We start from the raw sequence: 26,881 nt of genomic DNA, 5'->3' as shown, positions 1-26,881 counted from the left end.
TTCATGCAATCAAACTTGATATTTGAAAACATTTTTAGCTCGACACAGTTCTGTGTTTCACCCTAAGGCATCATCAGGCGCTTAAGACTGAAACTAGATCCACTTTATCACAGTTTCTGATATTTCATCATATGTTGTTTGATTTGGATTTCTCAATCCTAGTTGAGGCCAGAAAACAATATATGACATAGAAAAATTAGATGAATTACTGAATCAAAAAGCATCAATTAGCATAGATTTTTTCAAGTACAAACTACATAAGTGCAAGAACAAAACAAGAAAGTTATTAGCAAACCTACTGGGCTGTTTAGAAAGAAGCATAAACAGCAGAAGAAAGGGAGGTATTGATGCCCCTTGTACATGCCATTGTTAAATATCTGGAGTACTGTGTTCAGTTTTGGAGGCCGTATTTGGCTAAGTTTGTAAAAAGATTTGAAGCGGACCAGAGAAATGCTATGCAAATGGTATGAGGCTTGTGCCAAAAGATATACATAAAGAGATTGGAAGACCTGAATATGTATACTCTAGAGTAGAGAATGACATGGGGACAAATTTGTCCCCGTCGAAACTCAATTTCCCTGTCCCCATGAGTTTTGTCGCTGTTCCTGTCCCATTCCTGTTGGCTCTGCCTTAACCGTACAAGCCTCGAACACTTATGATTTTAAAGTTTTTGAAGCTTGTGCAGATGAGGTTGGAGCTTGCAGGAATGGGGCAAGGACAGGAAAAGAACTCACGGAGATAGGATGGGAAAATGAGTTCAAATTTTGTATTAGTTTCTAATTGGATTTTTTTGTACTGAAGTAGATAAATCGTCCAATTTACTTACTACTTTAGAGATGTTAAACAATGAGGGAGAGGGTACCAAGTATCTAAAAATGTGTTATCTTTATTCACAGTATAGTACTGTTCACAAAGTTCCTATTAAGGATATAGACCAGTGTGTCTCAAACTTTCTCGAGCTGGGACACACTAAAGGTAGTAGCCACAGTTTGAGGCACCCAGAAGTGTGCGGAAATTGCCGTGATGATATCACGCGCATGCATGACATCATCACGTTAACATCCATGCATGCGCAGAGGCCCTGAAATGCCAGTAGGGCATGCCAGCAGGGAAGTCTAACAAATATCAAATGAGTACCCCCAACCACAGACCTCCCAAGTTCCACCCTAGTCCCACCCAAGCTCTTCCACAGATCCCTAATTGTAATGCAATTTTTTCCATTAATTTTTCATATATACACAGCAGATATAAATTCTCAAAACTGATACATTTCAATCACTATATTGAAAATAAAATCATTTTCCTTACCTTTGTTGTCTGTTGACTTTATTTTTCTGTGCTTTTAACTAAGTTTCCAGGGCCGCCTTATCCATTTTCTCTCTTTTCACTTTCTGCCTTGCATCCATCCATCTTTGGCATTAACTTAACATTAAATTTTTCTGTTTTCTTCTCAAAATCTACTTTTCCATGTCTTCCCTTCCCTTCCTAACTCTCTCACCTTCCCTCCCTATTTCCATGGTCTGACATCTCCCCCCTCCCCCTCCATGGTCTGGTATCTCCTTTCCTTTATTCCTTTCCCTCCCTCGGGCTTGGCATCTCTCATTCCTCTCTTCTCCCTGCCTTTCTCTCTTTCCTTCCCTCCCTATTTCCATGGTCTGACATCCCTCCTTACATGTCTCTCCTTCTTTTTCCCCCTTCCCAGTCTGGCATCTCTCTCCTCTCCTTCCCATAATCTGGCATCTCTACTACTACTACTATTATTATTTCTATAGCGCTACCAGACTCCCCTCCTTCCCTTCCATTCCCTGGTCTGATATCTCTTCCTTACTTTAGTCATCTCTCCTTCCCCCCCCCCAGTGTAACATTTCTGTTTCCCTTCCTCCTTTCTGTTCCCCCTCCCAGTCCCACATTTCTCCCTTCTTTCCACAAGTCCAACATTTTTTTCTCTCTTCCTTCTGCATGCTTCTCCTCTGGTCCTCCTTCCCTCCCCCCAACCAACATCTCTCGCTCTCTCCCCCTCCATGAGTCCAACTTTTCACTCTCTGCCCTCTCCACCTTCCCCAGAGTGTAACATATCTCCTTCCCTCCTTTATGTCCTCCCCATCCATCTCGCCTTCTCCATGAGTCCAACACTTTCTGCCTCCTGCACACTTCCTCTCTCTGTTCTTGCCTCTTCCCTCGAGTGGCATCCCTCCTTCCCATCTCCCAACCCAACATGCTCTTTCCCCATGCACTATCTCACCCTCCCCTCCCGTGTGTGGCACCTTTCCTTTCCCTCCATTCCTTTTACCTCCCCCCCTGTCCAGCAGTACCCCTTCTCCCTTCCTTCCTCCCCCTATCAACCAGTAACTCTCCTCCCTTCCCTTTCCCTCCTCCCCTGTCCAGCAGTACCCCTTCTCCCTTCCCTCCTCAGCAATACCCCTCCTTTCTCTAGCCTAGCCGCAGCTCACTATGTGCTTTTAACTTAGCCACACAGCTGCCGCTAGAAGTAGTTTAGCCATGGTTTCATCAGGGAGCTTTTGAGGCCTTTGCTAGGCCGGCCTGCCTCGCATCATCGAATGCTAGTGGCAGCTGTGTGGCTAAGTTAAAATCACACTGATCTGCCGCTGCTGGTCCGTGGGTGGGGAGAGAGAAGAAAAGGAAAGGAAAGCAAGAGTCCCAGCAGCGTTTCGGCAGCAGAAGGCAGGAAGATGCAAGTCAGCTGACGCCCGCGCTAGAGCCTCTCTTCCTGCCTCGTGTGCCGCAGAAAACTTGAAATCTCCGGAGGCACACTAGTGGGCCACGGCACACAGTTTGCGATACACTGTTATAGAGCAAACATTAAAAATATCAGTGGATTGGTCAGATGACCTACTGATGGTAGGGGACACCAAGACATTAACCAGTAAGAAATTACAAAGAACCAAAATTAATTTAACTTTTGAGCAGGAAAATAGATAAAATTTATCTTAAAATTTGTAAGTCATTAAGAACAAGCCACTGATTTAATACTGGAAGTAATTGATGCATGAAATGGCAGCTTTTAAGTAACAAGCCTTTAAAAGGAGTGATAAATTAGAATGGCATTGCTCTCTTTAAAGTCTTGTTACTCAAAAGCTGCCATTTCATGCATCGGTTACTCCCAGTATTAAATCAGTTTGATTGAAGAAAGGGAAATTTTTCCTTCTTCAATGGCTGCTGTATAAACAACTGTGGTCTCAGTTCAGAAGAAAACCCAAAAGGTAAATAAATACTGAAATCCACTAAACAATTGGTTATGAAACCTATATGCAATAATTAGGTACAGATGAACGAATGAGTTTGACTGAGTGGCAAATGCAGAAAACATGTTTAGAGCAGTGCACTAATGGCTTGTTGCACAAATATATCGCCCAGTTTTCGCTCACCAATGCAGTAAAGAAATTCTATGCAAACAAGCCTTGCCCAAAACTTGTGCAGTAACCAGGGACACTGGCTGCATGTGCAAAAGGTTCTGTGTTAAGTGCAGCTCTAGTGTTGTGTATATTTCTGAGTAGGAAAACATACTGATGCACATGCTGGCATACTATTCTGAAAAATTCTTATATTCCTTTTTTCATGAAAAAAAATGAAGAAATGAAAAAAATGAAGGAAGGAATATAAGAATTTTTTTAGGATACTGAATGTTTTATAAGAGTGATTTATTGACAGTATCTCACTATTGACTGCAGTATATACGGCATACTATTCTGTGCATAAAATGTTTGCAGTGCCAATATTTATGCGCAGAATAGTATACCATGTAACCATAGGCACTAATTAAATAAGTTTGAATGAAGAACACTCCAATATCCAAAATAATCAAATGTAAGGCTTTATCTCACATTCAAGCCGTGCTTCATTCTCTAAATTTTGACTCATCTTACTGGTCCTCAGTGGGCCACCAAGCACTCAAACTACTCTCATTGTGCTGGGCTTTATGCTCCCACTCGTCATCGGATCCAGTGCAATAAATATTTTGATTGTTTTTGATAGTTATATTTTAGCACACTTAAATAAATATGCACTAAAAGTACTTAGCTGTGCAAAAGATGCTATTCAACGAAGGTAGAATCACCAAATCACCAACATGTTTTGCCCGTGTAGTTCTAAGAGCTTTCTCAAGGTTCCCACTCCCTCTTTACACCATTCACACCAATGCAATGGTTGGTGTGAATGGTGTAAAGAGGGAGTGGGAACCAGAAGTTATACAAGAAGGAAGATTAGCAGAAGTAAGAAACCTAATCTTTCATTCTTGTACAAGTTCTTGGGATGCTGAACGGATGGGACGTATCAAAGCCATCCTAAAACTCAGGAGGGGGGAGGCCTGATGAGCCCGCCGCAAGAACAAAAACGCCAAAGACCGTATCACCCCTAGCCGCCACATCAAGCCTGGAAAACCTGCAAAAGGTAGGAAGGGAAGCCCATGAGGCTTCCCGACAAGTTTCCACAGGCGAGACTGCGTGAGATTCAGCCCACAAGGAAGCCATTCCTCAGGAGAGTAAGCCTCCACCACAAGGGGAGGCTTCTTCTGTACCGCCACATAGGCCATGGAATTAACCGCTCACATCCACACGAAAGAGAAGTCTTGGAAGCAGGCTGACCCCGACGCACGGGGCCCGCCAGGACAAACAGATGGGCCGACAAAAGTCGGTAGTGGCCCCAAAGTATCTCAAAAGATGACGCCAGATAGCCAGAGACCGCAGAACACAGACCCGAGACGTGGAATCCGAAGGAACAAAAGGCCGGCAACCAAACTCCCTGGTTTATGGGGAAAGAAGAAACCACTTTTGGAAGAAAAGAAGGCACAGTCCTCAAAATCACCGCCGACTCCGCGATATGGAGAAAAGGATCTCTGCACGACAAAGCTGAAGCTCTGACACTCGCCGTGCAGAAGTGACTGCCACCAGGAAGACGGTCTTAATGGTAAGATCTTTCAGAGAGATCTCATCCAAGGGTTCATAGGGTGGACGAGTCAGGGAGTGGAGGACCAAATTCAGGCTCCACGATGGCAAGACCATCGTAAGGGAGGCCCCAGCCTCCCTGCAAGAACCGGACAACAGCTAGGTGAGAAGCTAGAGAACCCCTGAATGAAGAGGGACCCAAACAGAAGAGGCCCGCAAACTGAACATGTAGAGAGGAGACGGCTAGCCTGCAGGAAGTCCAGAACCGGAGCCACTGATGGAACCCAAAGGGTCCACCTGAACCCCGCACAACAAGCCGAAAACACCCCCAGGCGTTCGCGTAGGCCGAGACCGGCGACTTCCGCTTGCATTGCAGGAGCGTGGCGATAACCGCAGAGGACTAACCCCTTGCTGTCAAGGCTGCCCGCTCAAGCGCCAGGTTGCAGGAACAAAGCGGTCCAGATCTTGAACTGCAAACTGACCCTGCATGAGGAACTGCCGATGGCGAGAAATACACAGACCACTCCCGGAGCTCAACCTCACAAGGTCTGTGTACCAATGTCGTCTGGGCCAGTCTGAAGCCACAAAGATCACTGGGCCCGTGTGCGAGGACACCCGGTGCAAAACGTGCCCTATCATGGACCACGTAAGCAGGATGCACAGAAGGTCCCCTGTGGGCCAAGGTTGAACCAGAGCGTCGAGTCCGACGACACCAACCTCTCGTTGACAGCTGAAGAATCTGTCCGCCTTCCTGTTCACTAGGATGCTATCAGATCGAAGGAGCGAAAGCCAGCCCGGACAGGGACCATGCTCCCTGGTCCAGAGACTGACAACTGAGGAAGTCTTCCTGAATGCTGTCGACGCCGACCACATGAGCCGTGGATAAAGCCAAGAGATGACGCGCCACCCATGGAAAGAGCATCCGAGTCTCCAATCCCAGCCGGGGACTCTTCGCGCCCCCTGACGGCAGACATAGGCAACAGCCGTCGCATTGGCTGAGAACACACAGACAGCTGTCCAGTGGAGATACACTTGGAACCGTAGCGGAGCTAATCGATCGCTCGTAGCTCCGGCCGATCGATCGACCATTGACTATCTCTGACTGAGACCTTTAACCGAGACAGACATTCAAACTGCTCCCCACCGGAAGCCCTGTAGACAGAGTGACTGGGTTCAACCACCACAGCATACTGCTGCGCACCACTGACAATTCAGGCAGCAGCATCCCCAGTGCAGCTATCAGGGGATTCCACTTTTACTGAAGAGAAAACTGAAGAAGACGCAGATGAGCTCTCACCCACAGATGACGTCCCTGATTGCCACCATGAGACCGGCAGGTACCGCCAGGCCGGCAGAGCCGGGACCGCCAAAATGTCCCGAATCGCACTCCAGAGGTTCAGAATCCGGGATTCTGAAAAAAACGCCCAGTTCAGCCCGTGTTGAACCGGATACCCAGGTACTCCAATACCTTGGTCGGCACGAGGCGACCTTCTTCAGATAGATCACCCATCCAAGACGTTCCAGCCAAGACACCACTAGGCGAACCACCAAGCGGTCCTGCTCCTACGAGGGAGCTCTGATCAGCCAGTCAGCGAGGAATGGATGCACTAACACACCCAGCGATTGCAGAAGGGCAGCCACCATCACCATGAACTAGGTAAAGGTTCAGGGCGCCGATGCCAAACCGAAAGGGAGCACAGCCAACTGGAAATGCCTCCCTAGAACACGAAACTGCAGGAACCTCTGATGTTCTGTGAAAATTGGGATGTGTAGATACCCTTCCGTGAGATCCAAGGAAGCCAAAAACTCCTCGGGTGCCACCACTGTAAGCACAGCACGCACCGATACCATCCGGAAACGTGAAACTCGCAAGAATGTATGCACCTCCATGAGGTCCAGAATTGGTCTGCAATCGATGGAGTCCTTTTTTGGTACGACTAAGTAAATTGAGTATCTCCAGAGCCCAAGTCGCCCTGTGGAACCGGCTCTATAGCTGCCAGAGCCAGCAACCGGCGCACCAGTCCAGATTGCCCTTGGGAGAGGACATGAAGAAGACTGCCGCCGGACGGAAGAAAGGCAGTCGAAGACCTTCCCTGAGTACCTCCAGAACCCACTGGTCCGAGGTTATCTTCAGCCATTTCAGAAGGAAGACCGACAGCTGCCCCCCCCCCCCCCCCCGCTGATCTGGGGAGGCCTCGCCAGAGACCTGGCATCATAATTCTCTTTTGGAAGGCATCGAAGGTCGAGAGTTAGGAGACTGCAGGCGCGCTGTACCTCCAAGCAAGGCCTGTAGGAGACTCCAAAACACCATCCCGCCACAGAGGGTCCGGCGTACCGCGAGGTACTCCTGAAATTATGAAAATTCAGCCATCCCAGCTCCCTGGGCGGACGAGAACCAGGGCCAGGAAGCACCTGAGGCTAACGGTCCTGCACACTTGCCATATGGTCATCCAAACCCTGGCTAAATAAGAGCGAATCTTTGAATGGTAGCTTGCTCAGAGCAGCCTTGAATGAAGAATCCCCTGACCACTGGTGAAGTCATAACAATCTCCCAGCAGAAACTGAATAAGCTCCCAGCATGGCAAAAACTGTCAAAATATGATAGAGGTTTAGTATGACATGCCCGGGCCACAAAGGAAGCGGCCACTGCAGCTCGCACCCCTGTCGCAGCAGAATCAAAAAGGCACTTCAAGACAAAATCCAGCTTATGGTCCTAGATATCCGGCAGGACCACTCCTCCATTCGAGGGCAAGGAGGTACATTTGGGGATCTAAGCCACCGCCGAATCCACCCACGGTGTGACTAGGCGCATGGAAAATGCCGAAGCCATGGGATACAATTTAGCCATGGCCCTAGCGTACTTCAGGGGACCCTCAAGGGACCCCCAACCTCCAAGAGCATTTCTGCCAAATCCTCATGATCCGGAAATGCAGCGGAAAACGGGCACGTGGAACACATGATCGAACACTCCGTCTGAACTGCTGTTGGAATAAAGTCCCAATGTCCGCAGGGATTCAGAGATAAAATCAGGAAGGCAACTGGACTTAGCCTGCGCACCATCTGATACTCTCCCACATCGTGAGAATCAGCGTTCTGGGAATCCCCGAGATCCGCTAGGCTAGTCATGCAGCAGGACCCGCCGAATCGCCGTGCGACAATTGATGCAGGTACCACGACAATAGCAGGAAGTTGCTGCTGACATTCAGGCATACCAGCAAGGATCAGATTGACATGCTAGAATCCAAAGGCTGTACAGACTGCCGCACCGTAGTCTGAAAGGGAAACACAGGCATAGCCCGCTTTCTCATGAAGGCCTGAGACAACATATCCACAATTTCCGGCAAAAAATTGTCCTCGGCAGCTTGAGCCGATCAGCGGGACTCAGATTTGAAATTGTCTGAAAATCGATGAGACTTTCCCTGGAACTACACCTGCGTCTATGCAAAAATGCCCTCCTTGCACAATTGCAGCGTCCCGGACACTGGAATCGCAACTCTGGCGGCAACAGAGGAAAGCGGGTCCTCTCCAGAGGAAAGTGCGGAATCCACACACCAGATACGCCCCTGATGGGCCGCGGCACACAGAATATGCGGCTGCGCAACCGCAAGCCATCCACCGGATTTACGGCATGAATCCATGCCATTCTGTCCTGAAGTGGCCATCTGTGAAGTTTGGAGTAAAAACGAAGCTTCTAAGTCAAAAAATATAGTTTTAAAAATGTTAAAGAAAATCCAAGATGGCCACCACAGGTGCCGATTTTGACATAAAAACGGCCGTTAAAAACGCTAAAAACGGCGATTTTAGGATTTTACAGGTGGGGGGACCAGGGCATGCAGGGAAACCCCAAATTGAGGACCCCCCAAAATTGGCAAACTCTGTGACTCACAGACCCCACAGATACATGTGCTTCAATGCATTTCAATGGCAGCCAGCATTACACAGTGCAAGCATAGGGAGATCATACCTCAGAAGCTGATTAAACTTGAATTTCAGATCTTCTGGCCACCTCAACTTCCCTGCCACCTCAGATCATGACCATCAGGACCCCCATAGGGAAATCAGGGAAGACATGCGGCACGGTTCCGATCCCAGCGTACCTCCTCGGAACCGCAGCAGCCTGCGCTCTACCCCTTTGCGGACGAACCAGGGGAGAGATGGCTCCCAAACCTGGAGACCCGATTCAATCTGCTGGCTGTCCAGAGGGCTTACTGCAGTTTCAGGCTTACAGAGCACCCTCCAGAATCAGACAAACGTTAACATGTCTGCGATCTCCCGCCGAAGGATAACTCGCACAGAGTTGATCCGCAGCACGTGGGCAAACCGTGAAAAAATCAAAATAAGACTAGAAAGTGAAAACAAATCACGAGCAGAATTAACTGTGAAACCAAGCAGTGAAGCTGCAGGAACAAATTGAAGCAAGACAGGAAGCTCCCGGGCAGGTAGCCCAAAGGGGAGGGATCTTTTAGTTGCCCTGCAGCTGAAGCTAATAGAGAGACAAGATCTCACTTTAGGGTTTGTGATTTCCATACCTGAGCTCCTCTTGTAAATTTATAAAGTGTATCTATGATTACAGTGTCCTTTTTTTGTTTTTGTTGAGTGATTCACCATTTTGGGACACTTGATTTTGAAATCCACCATTGATAAAAAAAATGGAAGCTAGGCCATTCTATAACTATGGTTAAAAAGGCTTTCGCACATGGGAAAGTCCCACAGAAGGACGGGCTAAGGCCACTTTCTATTGTATATTTGTAAAAGATCCCTTTAGTATTTATATACAGTATGTGCAAAAAAGTGTTCAATCAGCATTTATCGTGTATCTTATGTCATATTTCCATTTTTGCAAACAGCTTTGATTGTACCACAGATTGTACATATCAAATCCCATTATCCCTCGATCAAACCATATTAAAAAATGTATAATCTAATAATTGGAAGATAAATAGTTGAATTAAATAATACAACCAGTACAAAACTCATCCACTGTAACTTGCCAGATACTTGAGTGCAGGAAGACGTTGATATGAATCTTTCACATAGAGGATTGCTTGGCAGTTCTACACCCTGAGGCAGCAAGAATTGTGAAACGCTGGCCACCACCGAATGAGATAAGTACATTTTGACTTGATCTTGTTGTAATTGTTTGCACCGCACAGAGCTATCTTTACTAGCAGAGGAGGTTTTTTATGCAGATGAAGTTTGCTACCCTATTAGCCTTTGCTAGATCTCTGTAGGGGAAAAGGAGGGATCTGAGGCTTTTTCCTCCTCACTAGTTTTTTGTTAGCATGCATTCTTCAAAACACATATATAGTATATATATATAATATAATAAAACGCTAGCGGCGCATGCGCACTCCCATCTGCGTGTTCCGTTTTCCGTGCACTGTAGGGCACCGCAGGTAGGAGTGCGCATGCGCGCGAAGCTCTCTCTCCCCCCCCCCGAGGCGGATGTCGGCTGCGGCGGCTGTCAGAGACCCAAGGCGGATGTCGGAGGTTGCAGGCCGCCGCGGCCGAGCCCAGACGGCATTTAAAAATAAAACAGGCAAGTTTAAAGTCCTGAAAAGCTGTCGGCCGTGAAGTATGCAGGCGGCATACTTCACGGCCGATGGCTTTTCAAACCCCCCCCTGCACCGCCGCCGCTGTATGTTTTAAAACCCTCCCCCCGCAGCTTTGTGGTTAAGGTCTGGTTTCTTCGGGCAGCAGCAGTGTTTAAAATTTGCTGCTGTTGCCGGCTTCAGGCCTTCCTCTCTGGCGGGTCCTGCCTACTTCATGTTTTCATGAAGACAGGACCCGCCAGAGAGGAAGACCCGAAGCCGGCAACAGCAATTAATTATAAATGCTGCTGCTGATGCTTCTGCCAGATGAAGTTGAAGGAGGAAAGGGAGCAGAGGGGGAGCGAATGGTAGGGCATGGAAGTAAGGAGGAAGGTATGGGGGGGGGAGAGGAAAATGCTGCACAGGGAAGTGGGGGGGGGAGGGAAATGCTTCAGCACAGGGAAATGGAGGGGCAGAAAAAGGGAGGCGTACTGCTGGGCAGGGGGAGCAGGAAAAAGGGGTTGATGGACAGGGGAAGAAGTGCTGATGGACAAGGGGGGCAGAAAAATGAAGGGAGGCCTACTGCTGGACAGGGGGAGCAGGAAGGAGGTGATGATGGACAGGAGGGAGGTAAAACAAAGGGAGAAGGGCTGCTGCTGGATAAGGTGAGCAGTGATGGGATGGTGGAGGACACAGGGGAGGTAAAAGGAAGGGAGAATGGACAGGGGGAGCAGGCAAGGGGTGGTGGTGGACAGCCAAGGGAAATAAAAAAAGAAAGAAAGACAGAAATACAGAAAGCGGCTAAGGAGAGAGAAAAAAAATAAAGACAGACACACACACATTAATGTAACGGGCTATAAGACTAGTATATATATATATATATATATATAAATAAATATATTAGTTGCTCACTGTTTAGAAGAGCGTGCAAATTTAAACTGCTTTATATAGCATTGTTAGTATGACACATTACATTTTCATGCCAGATTCAGAGAATATAGGACCGCATAGAAAACCACATGGTAAGCCGTTTAGAGCAACAGGTCTGCAAATACAATCATTCGTTAAACCAGTCAACCTGGTTTAGCAATGATTGTTAGACGATCGGAGGCTTTAGTGCATCTAGTCCTCCGACACTTTCACCTCACCTGCCTGGTGGTTTGTAGATCTGTCTTAGTTACTGTGCTGCTCAATTTGTTTGTATATCCACCAAAGAACCTCCTGAGAAATAAAAAACTTAAAAGCCCAGAACAAACAATGAAATAAAAAAAAAAAAACCCTAAAATATTCTGCAAATTAAAATAAAATTATTTAGTTTGAAAAGAAATATTCTTAAACTTCTCCTTTTTGGGATTTCAGAAGTTCTGAACCCGAAGCTCCTATTCTTTCATCTCTCACGGCACGTGGAACACAACCGCTCCTTAACTGATTAATGTGCATCATAAATGCAGGATCTGGGGCATCCATGAAAGATGATATCTAGGTTAAACAAGTGGTGCTGAGCCAGAAAAAAAGGAGTTTTAAAAAAAGATCGCTAAAAATCAAAGATAGTAAACACCAGAAAAATTGCACCAAGTATGTGCTGTTGGCGCTAAATAAAAAAATAGCAATTTTAGGGTTTTTGAGGAGGAAGAACCTAATCCTAATCCCAGAACCCCTTAAAAACAAAATTTTCAGACAACCCTCCCCCTCTAATAGGGAATAATGGATGTACTCCCTTGAACTGAAAGGCTTTTGCAGTATATAAAGATTTATGTTATGTTCCTCATTGTGACTTCTGGTACCTCTTAGCTTGTAGCAGCCTGCCTGCAGGGAAAGGATTTCTGCCTCAGAGATTGCCAGAAACTCAACCATCGATGGAAATCTGGCTGCTGGTTAAACAGACTTTGACCACGGACTCCCACCCCCAAAATTCCTCATGAAGCGACGGGGAGGAGAAACTACGCAGCCGACTCCCTGATATCAAGGGGGTTCTTACTCAGGGGGCCCCACAACCTGCATTCAACCCTTAGCTTCTAAGGAACACCAAGCAGGCTTGCTCTACAGATACTCCAAAGAGATTGGCCTGGGAGCAGCAGTCCACCCACAAAGGACTGTGTCCTTTCCACGGCAGAGTAAGCCTAAGGAGACTTCCAAGCACCAAAGCCAGGAAGCGCAGTTTACAATGCAGGGGCCTGTACATATTCGGCATGGGTGATTATATAGCGAAGATACAATGCAGATTTACCATGCAAGAGCCTGTACATATTCAGCGGAGATATTTATACAGTGAAAATACAGTGTGAGTGACTTATAGAACAGGATAAGATGCAAGAGACTGTATAATGCGGTTGAAATTGATTATTATGCAAAGATAGTTACATTCTGGTTATTCTAGTAGTGTTTGGTTATTCGGGGGGGGAGGGGTTCGAGAAATTTATCATAGAGGTAAGATTTGAGGGATTTCCTGAAGTAAGGGTAAGATGGGGCAGATGAGTTGAGGGTGGTCAGGCAGTCTGTCCATCTGCCAGCTTGGAACGAGAGAGTTCTATTGAGGAATCTTTTGTAGGTGCATCCCTTTGGGGATGGGTAGGTAAACAGATAGGCATTGCGTGTGCGAGTGGTGACTGGGTACGCAAAGTGGTGAGAGAGATATATCGGGGACAAGCCAGATAAGGTTTTGAAGCAGAGGCAGGCGAATTTGAAGATGACTCTCGCTTCAATTGGCAGCCAGTGTAGTTTTCTGTAGTAAGGGCTGATATGGTCCGACTTTTTGAGGCCATAGATTAGGCGAATGGCGGTGTTTTGAATGAGTCTCAGACGTTTGATGGTTTTCTTGTAGGAGCCCAAATATATGATGTTACAGTAATCCAGGGTGCTTAAGATTAGGGATTGGACCAGCAGTCTGAAGGAGGGGAAGTCAAAATAATGTTTGATGGTACGGAGTTTCCAGAGGGTGTAAAAGCATTTTTTGACCTGAGCATTGGTGTGGTCTTTGAAGGTCAGGCAGCGGTCTAGGATGACTCCAAGGATTTTGATGGTGGGATTGATAGGGTAAGTGAGACCGTTGAGTTGTAGGGTGGTGGTTGTTAATTTGTGATTGGGACTTGCAAGGAAGAGATTAGTCTTTTCTGGATTTAGTTTTAATTTGAACCTGGTGGTCCAGTGTTCGACCATGGTGAGTACTGAAGCGATGTGCTGTTTTGTTGCTTGTGACAGTGAGGAGAAGGGGATGACAATTGTAATGTCATCTGCATAAATGTAGGATTTTAGCTTTCGTGCAGATAACATGTGTCCCAGTGAAGCCATATAGATATTGAATAGGGAAGGTGATAGGGGGGAGCCTTGTGGAACTCCACAGGGGTTAGACCAGGTATGGGAGTAGGTTCCCTCGTTGTGGACTTGGTAGGTGCGGTTTTTTAGGAAGCCTGTGAGCCAAGTTAGTACCTGTCCCGAAATGCCTATGGAATCGAGGCAACTAAGCAGAATGTCATGGTCTACCAGGTCAAAGGCACTACTGAGGTCGAACTGGAGTAGCAGAGCGCTGTTTCCCTGGGAGAATAGTTGGAGGAGGTAGTGACGCTAGGACGGTTTCCGTGCTGTAGTTAGTGCGGAATCCAGACTGGGAGACATGGAGGATGTCGAACTTCTCGAGGTATGACATGAGGTCCCGGTTGACAAGGCCTTCCATGATTTTGAGGAATAAGGGAATGTTGGCAATAGGTCTGTAGTTGGTGGCTGTGGAGAGTGGTTCTTTGGGGTTTTTGATAGTTGGGATATGAGGATGTGGCCGAGTTCCAGCGGGAAGTAACTGGTGGACAGGCAGAGGGTGACCCAGTTGAAGAGCTCTACTTTGAAAGGAGGGGGAGCTATTTTCATGATGGAGGGTGGGCAGTTGTCTAGTAAACCAACCTCCTCTGCGAGGTCACTTGTGCGGCGACTCCCCTTGAAGTTCAGTAGGTAACAAAGCCAGGAGTATCTAATACAAACAGGAAACACAAGAAAAAGAGAAGGGGTGCGGGGACTCCCCCGATATAAATCAATGCTGCTTATGATAACCAAATACATAATCAAATGCCCAAAAAAGGCCAAGTTAGGATAATAAGAAATTGAAACATTTCACACCTGCAAAACTGAGGAACAGGTCACTAAAGAAGACCCAGCCTAAAAAGCAGAAGGGACACTACCCCAGGTCCCTTAAAACCCCATAAGCTTAAATAAAAGGACACTCAGGGAAATATTAGCAGGCTGGTCAAAGAGAGAAAGCCAATTTACCAGTTACTGGCAGGCGACCTGCAAATTGGACAAAACAGATGGCCGGGAGTTCATCCTCCAGAGGAGATCTATAAGAAGGAAGATTAGCAGAGGTAAGAAACCTAATCTTTCATTCTTGTACAATCCCTCCGGAGCCTGAACTAGCGGGACGTATCAAAGCAATCCCAAATCTCAGGGGGGCCCAATGAGTCCGTCGCCAGAACAAAAGGGTCAAAGGCCGCATCACCCATAGCTGCCACATCAAGCTGGTAAAACCAAGAAAATGTATAAAGGGAAACCCACGTGGCCGCCTGACAAACCTCCTTAGGCGAGACCACTTGAATCAGCCCATGAGGAAGACCTTCCTCTGGTAGAATGAGCCCTCATGCCAAGGGGAGGCAGCTTCCTTGCCGCCACAAGGGCCGCGGAAATGCCCGCAACCAACGTGAGAAGGTAGCCTCTGAAGCAGCCCGCCAGGACAAACAGATGGTCTGACAGACGGTAGTTGTTAGCATCCTCAAGGCATCTCAAAAGGAGACGCTGCACCTCCAGAGACCCCAAAACATGGGTCTTAAACTTGGAACCCGACAGAACAAAAGTGGGTAGCCGAACTACCTGGGTGTTGTGGACTGCTGACCCCACGTGCAGAAGAAGACACGGTCCTCAAAACAATCGTAGACTCGGTGATGCGAAGAAAAGGATCCCTGCATGACATAGGCTGAAGCTCTGACAGACCCTGAGCAGAAGCGACAGTAACGAGGAAATCAGTCTTGACAGCAACATCTCTCAGAGAAATCCCATCCAGGGGGTTCATAGATCAGACGAGCCAGTGAGTGGAGAACCAGACTCAGATCTCTTGGAGAACATGGCAGTTGCAAGGGAAGCCACAGCCTTCCTGCCCCCCCTTAAGAAGCCTACATCTTGGGGGAGACACCAGAGAAACCCCGAGAGAAGAAAGACCTGAACACGACAGTTCCGAAACGGGGACCTGGAAGAAGAAACCGCGAGACCCTTCCTGAGGCCAGCCCACAGGAAGGCCAGAACAGGCGCCACCGATGGGGCCAAAGGATCCACATAAACTGCTGCATACCAGTCTGAAAAGCACCTCTAGGCCTTCGTGGAGGCTAACCCTGTCGAATTCCCTTTGCCATGAAGAAACATGGCAATGACAGCAGAAGAGAAGCCCCTAGCCCTCAAGGCCACGCGTACATCACCAGGTCGCAAGACCAAGCTGTCCAGAACAGGAAGGGTTATCGGGCCCTGCGTGAGCAATCTCCGATGGCAAGGAAGACACAGACCCCTCACTGACTCAGGATGCCACCCAACCCAAAACGCATACTATGATAGGCTACGGGGAATAGCCATACAGAAGTTCCCCATCAGTCCATGGTTGTACCAGAGCACCGAGCCCTGCCCTGCTGACCTCCTGTCAGTGGCTGAAGAACCTGTTCACCTCCTGGTTCCCCAAGAACGCTATCAGATCGAAGGTGGGGTGACCCCTCCGAAGAAACATAGCTTCAAACGCTAGCCCAGGCTGGGACCATTCTCCCGGGTCCAGAATCTGACAACTGAGGAAGTCTACCAGAACATCGTCCACCCCTGCCACATGAGCGGACAAGGCCATCAGACGCCTCTCCGCCTAGGCAACGAGCATCCAAGCCTCTAGGCTCAACAGGGGACTTCTCGTGCCCCTCTGACAAGATGACATAGGCAACCACTGGCACAATGTCCGAGAAGACGCACAGAATCCCTTGAAATCGCAGCAGGCCAGACAGACCATACACATGTCCAGCCGATTGAACAACCATTTGCTCTCCAATACAGTCCACCAACAGTGGACTGGCATAGACCGGCAAACTGCTCCCCAATTGGAGAGACTGGCATCCGTCGCTAGGGGCACCCAGTCCAAGAAGCGCAGAAGGAGCCCTTTGTACAGAGTAACCAGGTTCAACCACAACACCATACAGCCGTCGAGTTTACTCTGAAAACAAACACAAAGACAATTAGGAGACATGTTACAGCTTATATTTACACCTCTCAACTCGCACAAAAGTGATGTCATCATGATCACAAATTTTTGAGACACTTGCTTTTACGCTTGTATTGTACATTCATCTTTCTTTGCAAGAACCAACAATAGTCTCCCATCATACTGGGATTGAACTTTCCTTATCTGTTTTCCATCACCTTGATGAAATCTTTCCCCATGCTCATCACTGATATCACCATGATTGGGTGGGAAGAAGTCAAGGTGAGAATGGCAATTTCACCCCAGCACATCCTGCTTAGGATTTCACCGGGATAGAAGGGACAACTGAAGAGGACGGATGTGAGCCCTTGCCCATGGATCACAACTATGATCGTCACCAAGAGACCCAATACCTGCAAATACTGCTAGGCTGTCGGGGCTGGAGCCACTAACATGTCCCGACTGCACTCCATATCTTGATCATCCCGGATTCCGTCAGAAAAATCTGGTTCCTGCCCACATCGAACTGGACTCCCACGTATCCAAGTCCTGCGGCAGCTCGAGGCGACATGTGAGATGGATCACCCAGCTGAGACTGTCCAGCAGTCACCGCTTGGCGAACCGCCAAGGGCCTTCCACCAAAGAGGGAGCTCTGATCAGCCAATTGTTGAGGTACTGATGGACTTACATACCCAGCGAGCGCAGATGGATAGCCACCACCATGACTGTGGTGAATCATCTGGGCGCCGACACCAACCCGACGGGCAGCGCCGTGACCTGGAAGTGCCTCCCGAGAACATGCACCCTCAGGAACCACCGATGATCCGGAAAAAAAACGAAACAAAAAAAATCGAGATGTGGATGTATGCTTTTGAGAAGTCCAAGAAAGCCAAAAACTCCCCGGGCGCCACTGCTGCCATCACTGAACGCACTGTTTCCAGCTGGAAATGTGGAACTCATAGGATGGCGTTCACTGCCTTCAGGTCCAGAATTGGTCAGCAATCTTCAGAGTCCTTCACTGGCATGATGAAGTAAATGGTGTATCTCCCAGTGCTCCAGTTTCCTTTTAGGACAGGCTCTATAGCAGCCTGATCCAGCAACCTCTGCACCGTGGCTTGCACCTGGCTGGCCTTGTCCGGAATTCCCACAGAAGGGGATAAGAAGAATTCTGGCAGAGGCTGGAAAAACTGTAGTCAAAGGCCTTTCCTGAGCACGAGGACTCACTGGGCTGAGATTACCTTTTGCCATTCCAGAAAGAAGGCCAAAAACCGTTCCCCGAATTGGGGGGGGGGGGGGGGGCCCGCCAGAGACCTGGCTGCATATTTTTCTTTAGGAAGGGGCAGAAAGTCGGGAGTAGGAAAACTGTTGGCACGCTGCACCTCCAAAGCGAGGACTAAATAAAATCATGAGAAGAAAACTATAAGTTCTCAGCAAGGCTGCAGAATCAAACTGAACTTCAAGGGGAGTGGCTGCACAGGTGACCTTGCAGAGGGGGTTGGTTTTGCAGCTAAAGCTGGAATGGATGCACTACCCGCTAGTTCAGGCTCCAGAGGGATTGTACAAAAATACACTTCTGAGTTTGCTTGCAGAAAGAAAACTGTTCTCCGTTGCAGGAGAGGAGTTCAAGATCTAAGTGACAACCTTCTGCTAATGGGAATCAACAGCTAACATACTGACTTCTGTGTATATGCAACAGAAGCATGGTTTCATATCAATAATGGCCTCCTACCAGCTTGTAAAGGTTTCATATCAATAATGGCCTCCTTCCAGCTTGTAAAGCTGGCACAATAAAGATAACTTACATGATAATGTAACCAAGAGTTCTGCCAGATGGGTCAAATAAGTGAAGATTGGATAATCAAGCCTACACTGGTCAATGTGGAGCTTGTTCAATAGGGGGAGCAGGGGGTGCTAAAACATCCACCAATTTTGGTATCTGTTAGTGCTTTTTTTTTCCCCCCTAGTGCAGGAAAAAAAAGAGAGAGGGGAATCTAATTATCCCTGTAACACAGTGGTCTCAAACCCAAACCCTTTGCAGCCCACATTTTGAATTTGTAGGTACTTGGAGGGCCTCAGAAAAAAATAATTAATGTCTTATTAAAGAAATGACAACTATGCATGAGGTAAAACTATAGTTTATAAATCTTTCCTTTTGGTTAAGTCTTAATAATATTGTAATTTATCGCTAAAGAGACATATGATCAAGAAACTGTTTTATTTTACTTTTGTGATTATGATAAACATACCGAGGGCCTCAAAATAGTACCTGGTGGGCCGCGAGTTTGAGACCACTGCTGTAACAGGTGACCGATCCAAAAAGTAAAAAACAAAGGTTGCAATGCTCTGTATTCACGAGGCCTTTATTAGAAGAAAATCTTGATTGCAGTAGTCAATACCGTAATAACACAATTTCAATGCAAGTAAAGCCAAAAGGTATATAAAGGACCCAACAGGCCCGTGTTTAGGCACGAAATGCTTTCCTCGGTTGTCTTTAATGTCACATTAAACTGCCACACATTTATGGACGCTGTAGCTGGCACAGAGCTTCCAAGCTGCCTACAATCACAGGGAGACTATGTGCATCCCTACCAAGTGAATATAATTTTTCCATATGGGCCCAGGTAAGTAGATACTGCAGAGTTTTACTCTTGGCATCTTCCATTGTGTTGCATGGTGCCACTGCACTTACACGGGTCTGGGTTTGGAGGGATCTCAATAAAAGTCAATGAGGATCCTGTTTTTTTACCATGTTCCTAATTACACTACTCGTCTCGCTTCCTGTTGAATTTCCTAACTACACACCACTCCGCGCACCCTGCAACTGAACATCACCCTTAACCGCCGAGCTCGCGAGGATTCGATCTCCCGACCAAACGACGCTTCGCCGTTTCCGATTGGTCAGAGCAAGCCGTTGGTTTCCTAGCCTAGGTTGCGCGAGCCCGCGAATGTCGACGAAGAGGAGGCGTTCGTCATTCTCTCGGTCTCAGAAGGTGGAGCAATGGCTCGGCCTGATTCTGAGAATGGGCGGGTAGAAAGGGAGGAGTAGCCGAGGCGGCGCACGGGTGAAGACTATGCTGCGCCTAGCAGGATGCCTGCAGGGAGAGCTGGCCTGAGCTTTCGTGTTTGGCGGCGAATTGCAGTCCTGTATTCGAGTCGGATACAGGCCGCCCACTATTGTCGTTAGTGGACGCTGCCTCTTTGGGGAGGACGTTTGCTTCCTTTGCGTTTGCTTGCCGGCTTCATTCATTGCCCGCTGGTTGCAGAGCGCAGCGACAGCGCCTTTGCTGGCAACACTTCCTTCAGGCTTCTTACAGCCGTCTTTTTTTTTTTTTTCACTTGGAATAGGCTGGTGTAGGAGTAGCCGTGTGACAGAAGGTGTGTGTAGCAGTTACTGGTTTTTCATGGGCGTCGGAGAGCCGCACTTTCCGTAGAGATGCCCGGAAGCTCGTTCAGGTGGTAGCGGCGGAGCCCCCCCGGCAGCCCCAGGGATGGTGGAGTGAGATGCGGCTCCGCAATGGAAGGGTGGCCACCGTCTTCGTTTTTATCACCTCGCTTCTCAGCCTTTCTTGGTACACGGCGTGGCAGAATGGCAAAGGTGAGTGGGGAGGCGATCTTTTGCTTACGGTTGCCAACTATAAGTATCAAAAAGAGTTGGGTTAGAAAGGGGAAGCTAAATGTCAATCTTTGTGTTGTAGATGGGCACGAAATAAAGGTAAGATTTCTGTTGTGTTAAGTCAGTATTAGCCCATCTACAAAGGAGGTTGATTTCAACTGTATATGACAAGTGGAAGCTGAAACCGGTGGATACAGAGCATTGCCCTAAACCAGGGGTGTCAAAGTCCCTCTTCCAGAGCCGCAATCCAATCGGGTTTTCAGGATTTCCACAATGAATATGCATGAGATCTATTTGCATGCACTGCTTTCATTGTATGCTAATAGATCTCATGCATATTCATTGGGGAAATCCTGAAAACCCGACTGGATTGTGGCCCTCAAGGAGGGACGTTGACACACCTGCTCTAAACAAAGCAAGAGTTTTTGAATTACACGTCTCCCTCCGTATTCGCGGTTTCCATATCTCGGTTTCGATTATTTGCGATTTTTCAGCCGCTGACTCCGCCCCCAAAAACATCATCACTACAGTTTTTTCCTTTAATTAAGTATCGATAAAAAAGTTTATCACTTACTATTACTGTACTGTAAGTTTTCTTCCCAGCATGCCTGAAATCACTGCTTACATGCTCTGAAATCGCTGCTTGCTGCCTGCCCTGAAATCGCACCTTTCCTTGCTATAGGACCTAGCTAAGTGTTGCCAATATCCTTGGGTTACTTTCTAGAGTGGGATTGGTCCGCGAGCAAACCTTGGATGATAATCAGCCTCAAAGGGGGGGCTGAACTCGTTTAACCAATCAAAAGCGAGATAGTGAAGTTTTAGGAAAGTATAAAAGTTCAGGGACTGAAGCGATTGGGATTCTTTTATTCTCACAAAGACAGTTTGAGAAAAAAAAAAAAAGTCTGGGCACGGCAAACAGGGAGGGAAAGCTCGAGCTAAGGCCAAGACTCGCTTATCCCGAGCAGGGCTGCAATTTTCCATAGGACACATGCACAGGTTGCTGAGAAAGGACAACTATGCTGAGGATGTGAGTGCCGGTGCCCCGGTCTATCTGGCAGCAGTGCTGGAGTATCTGACCGCTGAGATCTTAGAGCTGGCCAGCAATGCCGTGCATGATAACAAGAAGTCTCGATTCATCCCCAGGCACTTGCAGCTGGCCATCCGCAACGATAAGGAACTGAATAAGCTGCTGGGGAAAGTCACCATCGCGCAGGGCGGTGTCCTGTCTAACACCCAGGCTGTGCTACTGCCCAAGAAAACCAAGAGCCACAAAGCAGCCAAATTGTTGGGAAGTTATTTGCTGTTTCATTAGTAAAAACGGTGGTAGATTCCTAAAACCGTGAATAACATATTGAAAAGTTATTCGTGTCTACAGCCAGAACGTATCCACCGCGAATACGGAGGGAGAAGTGTAGTCATTACTGGTTGCTGATAAGATGATGGTATTGTAGAGATGGAGGTGGAATATTTATAGAATTGCTTTCAGACTTGCTGAGTCTACTACATTCAGCAGGAGACTCCCGCTTTGGCAGGTTATCGCCTCCTGTATGATTGAGCATCTTCTTATGCCTTCCCCACCTGGTCCAACATCTTATTGTCTTGCCCCCTCTCAAATGCTCTTTGAAAGAACAAGTCAAAACTAACAGGCTCAGTTATTTCAGATCTCCTTTTTCTTAAAGCAATAAATAACTACTAGAAGGAGTCTTCAAGCATTTAACACTTTCTAATTTCTCATGCTAACAGACCTCAGCGGTACCATTCCGTATGCCACTAAACTTTTAGATCATACAGACTTAATTGGCACCCATGGTCGTCATAGGCCTCTATAATAGTTTTTAAATATATAAATACTTTAAATATTTTTAGTGCAAATATATATCAAAATAGATACTCATCTTCATCTACGCGGGTGGGGGTAGGCTCTCCGACATAGATCTATGTTTCGCCCCAAACGGGCTGTATCAAGGAAATCCCCCTTAAATCCAACTGCTCATGCTCCCCGCGTTAGAGATTTAGTCCAACTAAATCCAGGCTCGGGGTGTTGTACAGGCTCGGGATTGGCTTTCCTATGGTCAAGTCAGTCACTATCTGCACTCCCTGGATCGCTCTACTTTGCATGAAGATAAGGCGGACATGGTTTGGGAGACTTTGACCCTGTCCCATTCGATCAGTATGAGTATCTCCTTTCATCAGATCAGCTCGGGCAGTTTTTCGGTACCTTGGAATTATGCACTGGCTGTTGTTTGGAATCTGGACCTTGCCTCTACTGAGCAGATCACTGGTGAGGATTTGCATCTCCTCATGCGACATCTTCCGAGACTGACTCGCTCGGTGGTGTTGCAGGAACAGCACTATAAATTCTTGTTGAGACTTTACATTTCCCCATATAAGGCCTAGGTGGCTGGTATTGCTACTCATGCTGCATGCCCTAAATGCCGTTCTGCCCCTGCTGGTTTGTTTCATATGTTTTGGTCCTGTAACAGAATACAAACCTTCTGGTCTTTTGTTGGCCTTCATCTACAGACGATCTTAAAGAAACGACTTCCCCTTGGAGCGAAGGTTTTCCTTTTTTATCACTTTACCTCTTTGGGACTTTCTAGGGGTAATTCCCTGTTGCTGAAGAAGGCTTTTTTGTTATCTCGTAAATGTATCCTCTTGTTATGGAGGCAGGCCGAGGTGCCTACCCTCACATTGTGGAAAAATGAACTGTTTACTTTGTTGAAGTATGAATATTTGGATACTAAGAAAAGTGGCCCTGGTCATTGGAGGAAATTCCGAGCGATTTGGGCTCCGGTCTGGGACAATTTGTGTCCGGGTGCCCGAAGTGCTCTTCTGAATTTCTGACACTGGAGTGCTTGGGGGGTGAGGGGTGGGGTTGGGAGGTGGGTTATTCTTGGCTTTTGATGAGTATCTTTTGTCTCCGCGCAGAAACCACGCGGTAGACCCTTTTGTCTTGTGTTTTGATTTGTTCCTGGTTCTTTGTATTCAGATTGTGGTTTACTTCTTTGTATTCTTCTTTTCTTAATAAAAGAAAATTTAAACAAAAAAAATATATATATTGTTTAGTGGCGGCAGCAGTAGGATTCGTGATCGGATGACAGCTGGGCGGTCATCTAAATTAGCCGGGCGGAGCACTCGGCTAAAAGGCCCTAGGGCAGGGGTAGGGAACTCCGGTCCTCGAGAGCCGTATTCCAGTCGGGTTCTCAGGATTTCCCCAATGAATATGCATGAGATCTATTTGCATGCACTGCTTTCAATGCATATTCATTGGGGAAATCCTGAGAACCCGACTAGAATATGGCTCTTGAGGACTGAAGTTCCCTACCTCTGCCCTAGGGAGAACACTAATAAATAATCCATTAGCTATTAGCACTGTGAACAAAATAGATAGTGAAAGCAAAAAATCTGAAATAACAATAAATATCACCAATATCTTGAATAAGCTAAATATATCAATATATTGACATCATACGCAATCTATTGGTTATTACCAGCAATAGAAATAATTAAAGAAATAAAAACTAAAATAATATTAATATCAATTTTAATGAATTAAATAAGTTAATACGTCTATCCTTAGGAAAGATCTTAAATTAATCTATTAATTATCTGCCTTCTGGACCAAAAAAAAAAATTATTAAAGATAAAGGGCTCCTTTTACAAAGGTGCATTAGGGCCTTAATGCATGGAATAGCACGCGTTAAAATGCTGTGCACACTAGCCACTACCGCCTCCTCTTGAGCAGGTTGTAGTTTTCTGGCTAGCGCACGCTAATCCGGTGCGTGCACTAAAAATGCTAGCGCACCTTCGTAAAAGGAGCCCAAAAACTTAGGGCTCCTTTTACTAAGGTGCGCTAGCGTTTTTAGCGCATGCAGCAGATTAGCACGTGCTAACCCCGCGCTACGTAGCTAGAACTAATGCCAGCTCAATGCTGGTGTTAGCGTCTAGCGCGTGCTATTCTGCGCATTAATGCCCTAAAGCAGCTTAGTAACAGGACCCCTTAGAATAACCCTATATAGTACCAGCAACTTATATAGAGCTCAATACATCAACCTACTAAAAAAACAAACAATAATCTTATAAGAAGAGTTCTCAAAATCATAATCCTGATAATCTTAATATAATAAATAAAAATTGATAATAAAATAGGTATTACAAAAATCAATAGAATAATAACAAAAGCTCATCGTCCCTTATTCAAATAAATAAAATTAATGAATTAATAAGAATATATAGCCTTTCAAACAGACATACTAAATAAACTAAGACATAGTTTTTTAGAACTACAAATTATAAATTTAAACCCTGAAAAGCTTATCTAATAATATATTATTACAGAAAAACCTAACATTAACGAACATAACAAAATAAAATAAATATTACAGTAAATGATTAAACAGCCATCTGATACAGGAATGCTTTAACAGGTGCCCAGTACTAGACAGAGAGAATTATGCTCATACAAAGATTATATGTAAGGCTTGCTAGCAATAACATGAGCAAATCAGAAAAGTGCCTGGGAAGGGATGAACTAAAACAAGCTGCAAACATCTTCCCAACTTAATCTGCAGACACACACTTCTACTCTTTCTCTAAATATGCACTGTAAACAGGGAGGAGAAAGGAAAATGGAACCATTATAAGCTGACATTTTGGCTCCTTGACAGCATTCTGGGAAAAGGAAATCTGCCCTAGAAGTCTTGATCTTCCCTGAAGCAGCTGTAAACGTCTGAGCTTGTCACTTCTTCTACAATATATATAATTGCTGCTGGTTCATACTGATGCTGCTCAACCCCTTCCTGCAGTAGGAAACCTCCAATCAGCATAGATTTAAAACAATTCTTGTGCTGGGATCCACTGACATGAGCCAGGTAGTAGTGCTCTATAAATTCAGAGCTATTAGATATGCTACAGTGGTGTCCCTTTCCCACCAAAGAAGAGGGCACAGTAATGAAGATGGGGAAGTGCTAGAAGATCCAGAAATTGTGGATAAAGAGCTTGAATACTATGTCATATCCTATTTTTGTGTTTCTTGTCCACATGATGCCGTCTGGCCATCAGCGGGTTGTTGAATGTTGTATGGCAAAGTCCACAAAACTTGGCTGAGTCTGAGTCCTAACTTTTTATTTTTAGGGGGCACAAAAGGACCAGCAAAGTTTATTGGGGTGCTCTGCTGAAAATAGTTTCTCCATAGTGTCCTTATTCTTTTATCTTCAGGTTCTTAGCATGGGTTTTGCCCTCAAAATGAGACTATGCCACAATGGGTGCTGAGAAGGCATGTTACAGATAGGACAGCAGTTAGTACAATCCTCATTACCATTACTGCTCTCTTTGTCACAGATTTAATTCTCCTCTGCAAACTGTTTATTCACCTCTTTATATAAACACGTATCTTCAGACTTATGCTTGTATGCTGCTTGCACAAATAATGTACAAGCTTCTGAAATGCTGAGAATCTGCAACAGCCATCCGTAAAGAGGTCACTACTCTCCTGGTTCAAGCAATCTACTCCTTCCCCACCGATAACACCGGAACATTTTGGCTCTATTCACTGTCACGGCAAAGCTGACATTCAGGAAAGAACTGAAAACCATACTATTCAAGAAATTGATCAAATGATCTAACCAACCCGTATCGACCATTCTCAGATCCCAACGCATACTATAGCTATCAACCTTGTAATCTCCCTGGAAATAGCCAGGCTAATTTCTTGTTGTAAACCACCTAGAACTGAAAGGTATTGGTGGGATAGACATCAATGTAATGTAATGGTCTCTGATGCCCACACAACTCCAGCAGAACTGCACCCATCCCAAACAAAGCTCACCTGCTTTGCCAACTCAATTTCCATGGAAACACCATTCACAATATGTGAGCTGAAGCTGAAAAATCAGGCAATCCTTGCCCCGATCACACCAAAGCCCCTATTAGATTGGCATACACAGTTCACATAACAGGCGTCTCCATCTTGTTTACATTAAAAATCCAAATGAAACAAAAAGATTTATCACTTGAAAAATAAATCCGGTATTTCCTTGCCGTCAGGTTTGTTAGTGGCCCCTACAATGTATGGTTGGTGGGGTCACTTGAGAGGCGCCCTTACAAATGCCAGGTCCCAGGTTCAGTTCCCTCACTGAAGATTCACCAGGAAGTAGAATCAAAGAGGCACAGCCAGAGGTGATTGCATAAAGAATATATTATAGAAATAGTCTTACAGAAAAGCAATATTCTGAAGTATTACAATGAAGCATTACAATTAAGTAGAGAGCAAAGCAGTTTCCCTGCCTTACAGAGTCCAGAAGGAAGCTTGAAGTTCCAGGGAAAGGCAGAGAGAGAGAGAAAAGGGGGATGGGGTGATGGTCTAAGCTTCATGTTCCATAGATAAAGAGAAGGATAGACAGAGAGAGAGAGCGAGAGCTAGAGCTGCAGATGTGTTGCAGAAAGGAGGCTTTTATAGCTTGGAATCTTATTCTGAATATAGAAAACTATTGAGCTTCAATAGAAGTTAAATCTCCCCCTCCTTAGTAAACTTGTGCTAGACAGCCGAAGAATAGGCTATGGTCATATATGTATTTCCAGTCTGTCTCTGACAATAGTTTCTGATTAACTTTGCACCTGGACCCATTGTCCTAAG

General features: G+C 46.3%; 1 protein-coding gene across 4 annotated transcripts in view; it reads left to right on the top strand.

The window, feature by feature from the left end:
• Positions 1–19,092: 19,092 nt before the first annotated feature.
• MGAT4A (alpha-1,3-mannosyl-glycoprotein 4-beta-N-acetylglucosaminyltransferase A) overlaps positions 19,093–26,881 on the top strand; it is a 238,187-nt gene continuing 230,398 nt past the window's right edge. For 2 of the 4 annotated variants that reach the window (XM_033948957.1, XM_033948959.1), the window contains exons 1-2: positions 19,690–19,813; positions 19,980–20,229. In XM_033948957.1, coding sequence (XP_033804848.1) covers positions 20,136–20,229 — 94 coding nt within the window. In that variant the 5' untranslated portion in view covers positions 19,690–19,813; positions 19,980–20,135. Of the gene's footprint in view, positions 19,256–19,689; positions 19,814–19,979; positions 20,230–26,881 lie in introns of those variants that run through there. The other 2 variants (XM_033948958.1, XM_033948960.1) reach the window with 2 other exon arrangements.

The sequence above is a fragment of the Geotrypetes seraphini genome, chromosome 6 (assembly GCF_902459505.1).
Source record: "Geotrypetes seraphini chromosome 6, aGeoSer1.1, whole genome shotgun sequence".
NCBI lineage: Eukaryota > Metazoa > Chordata > Amphibia > Gymnophiona > Dermophiidae > Geotrypetes > Geotrypetes seraphini.
This window is presented reverse-complemented; position numbering and strand designations above follow the sequence as displayed.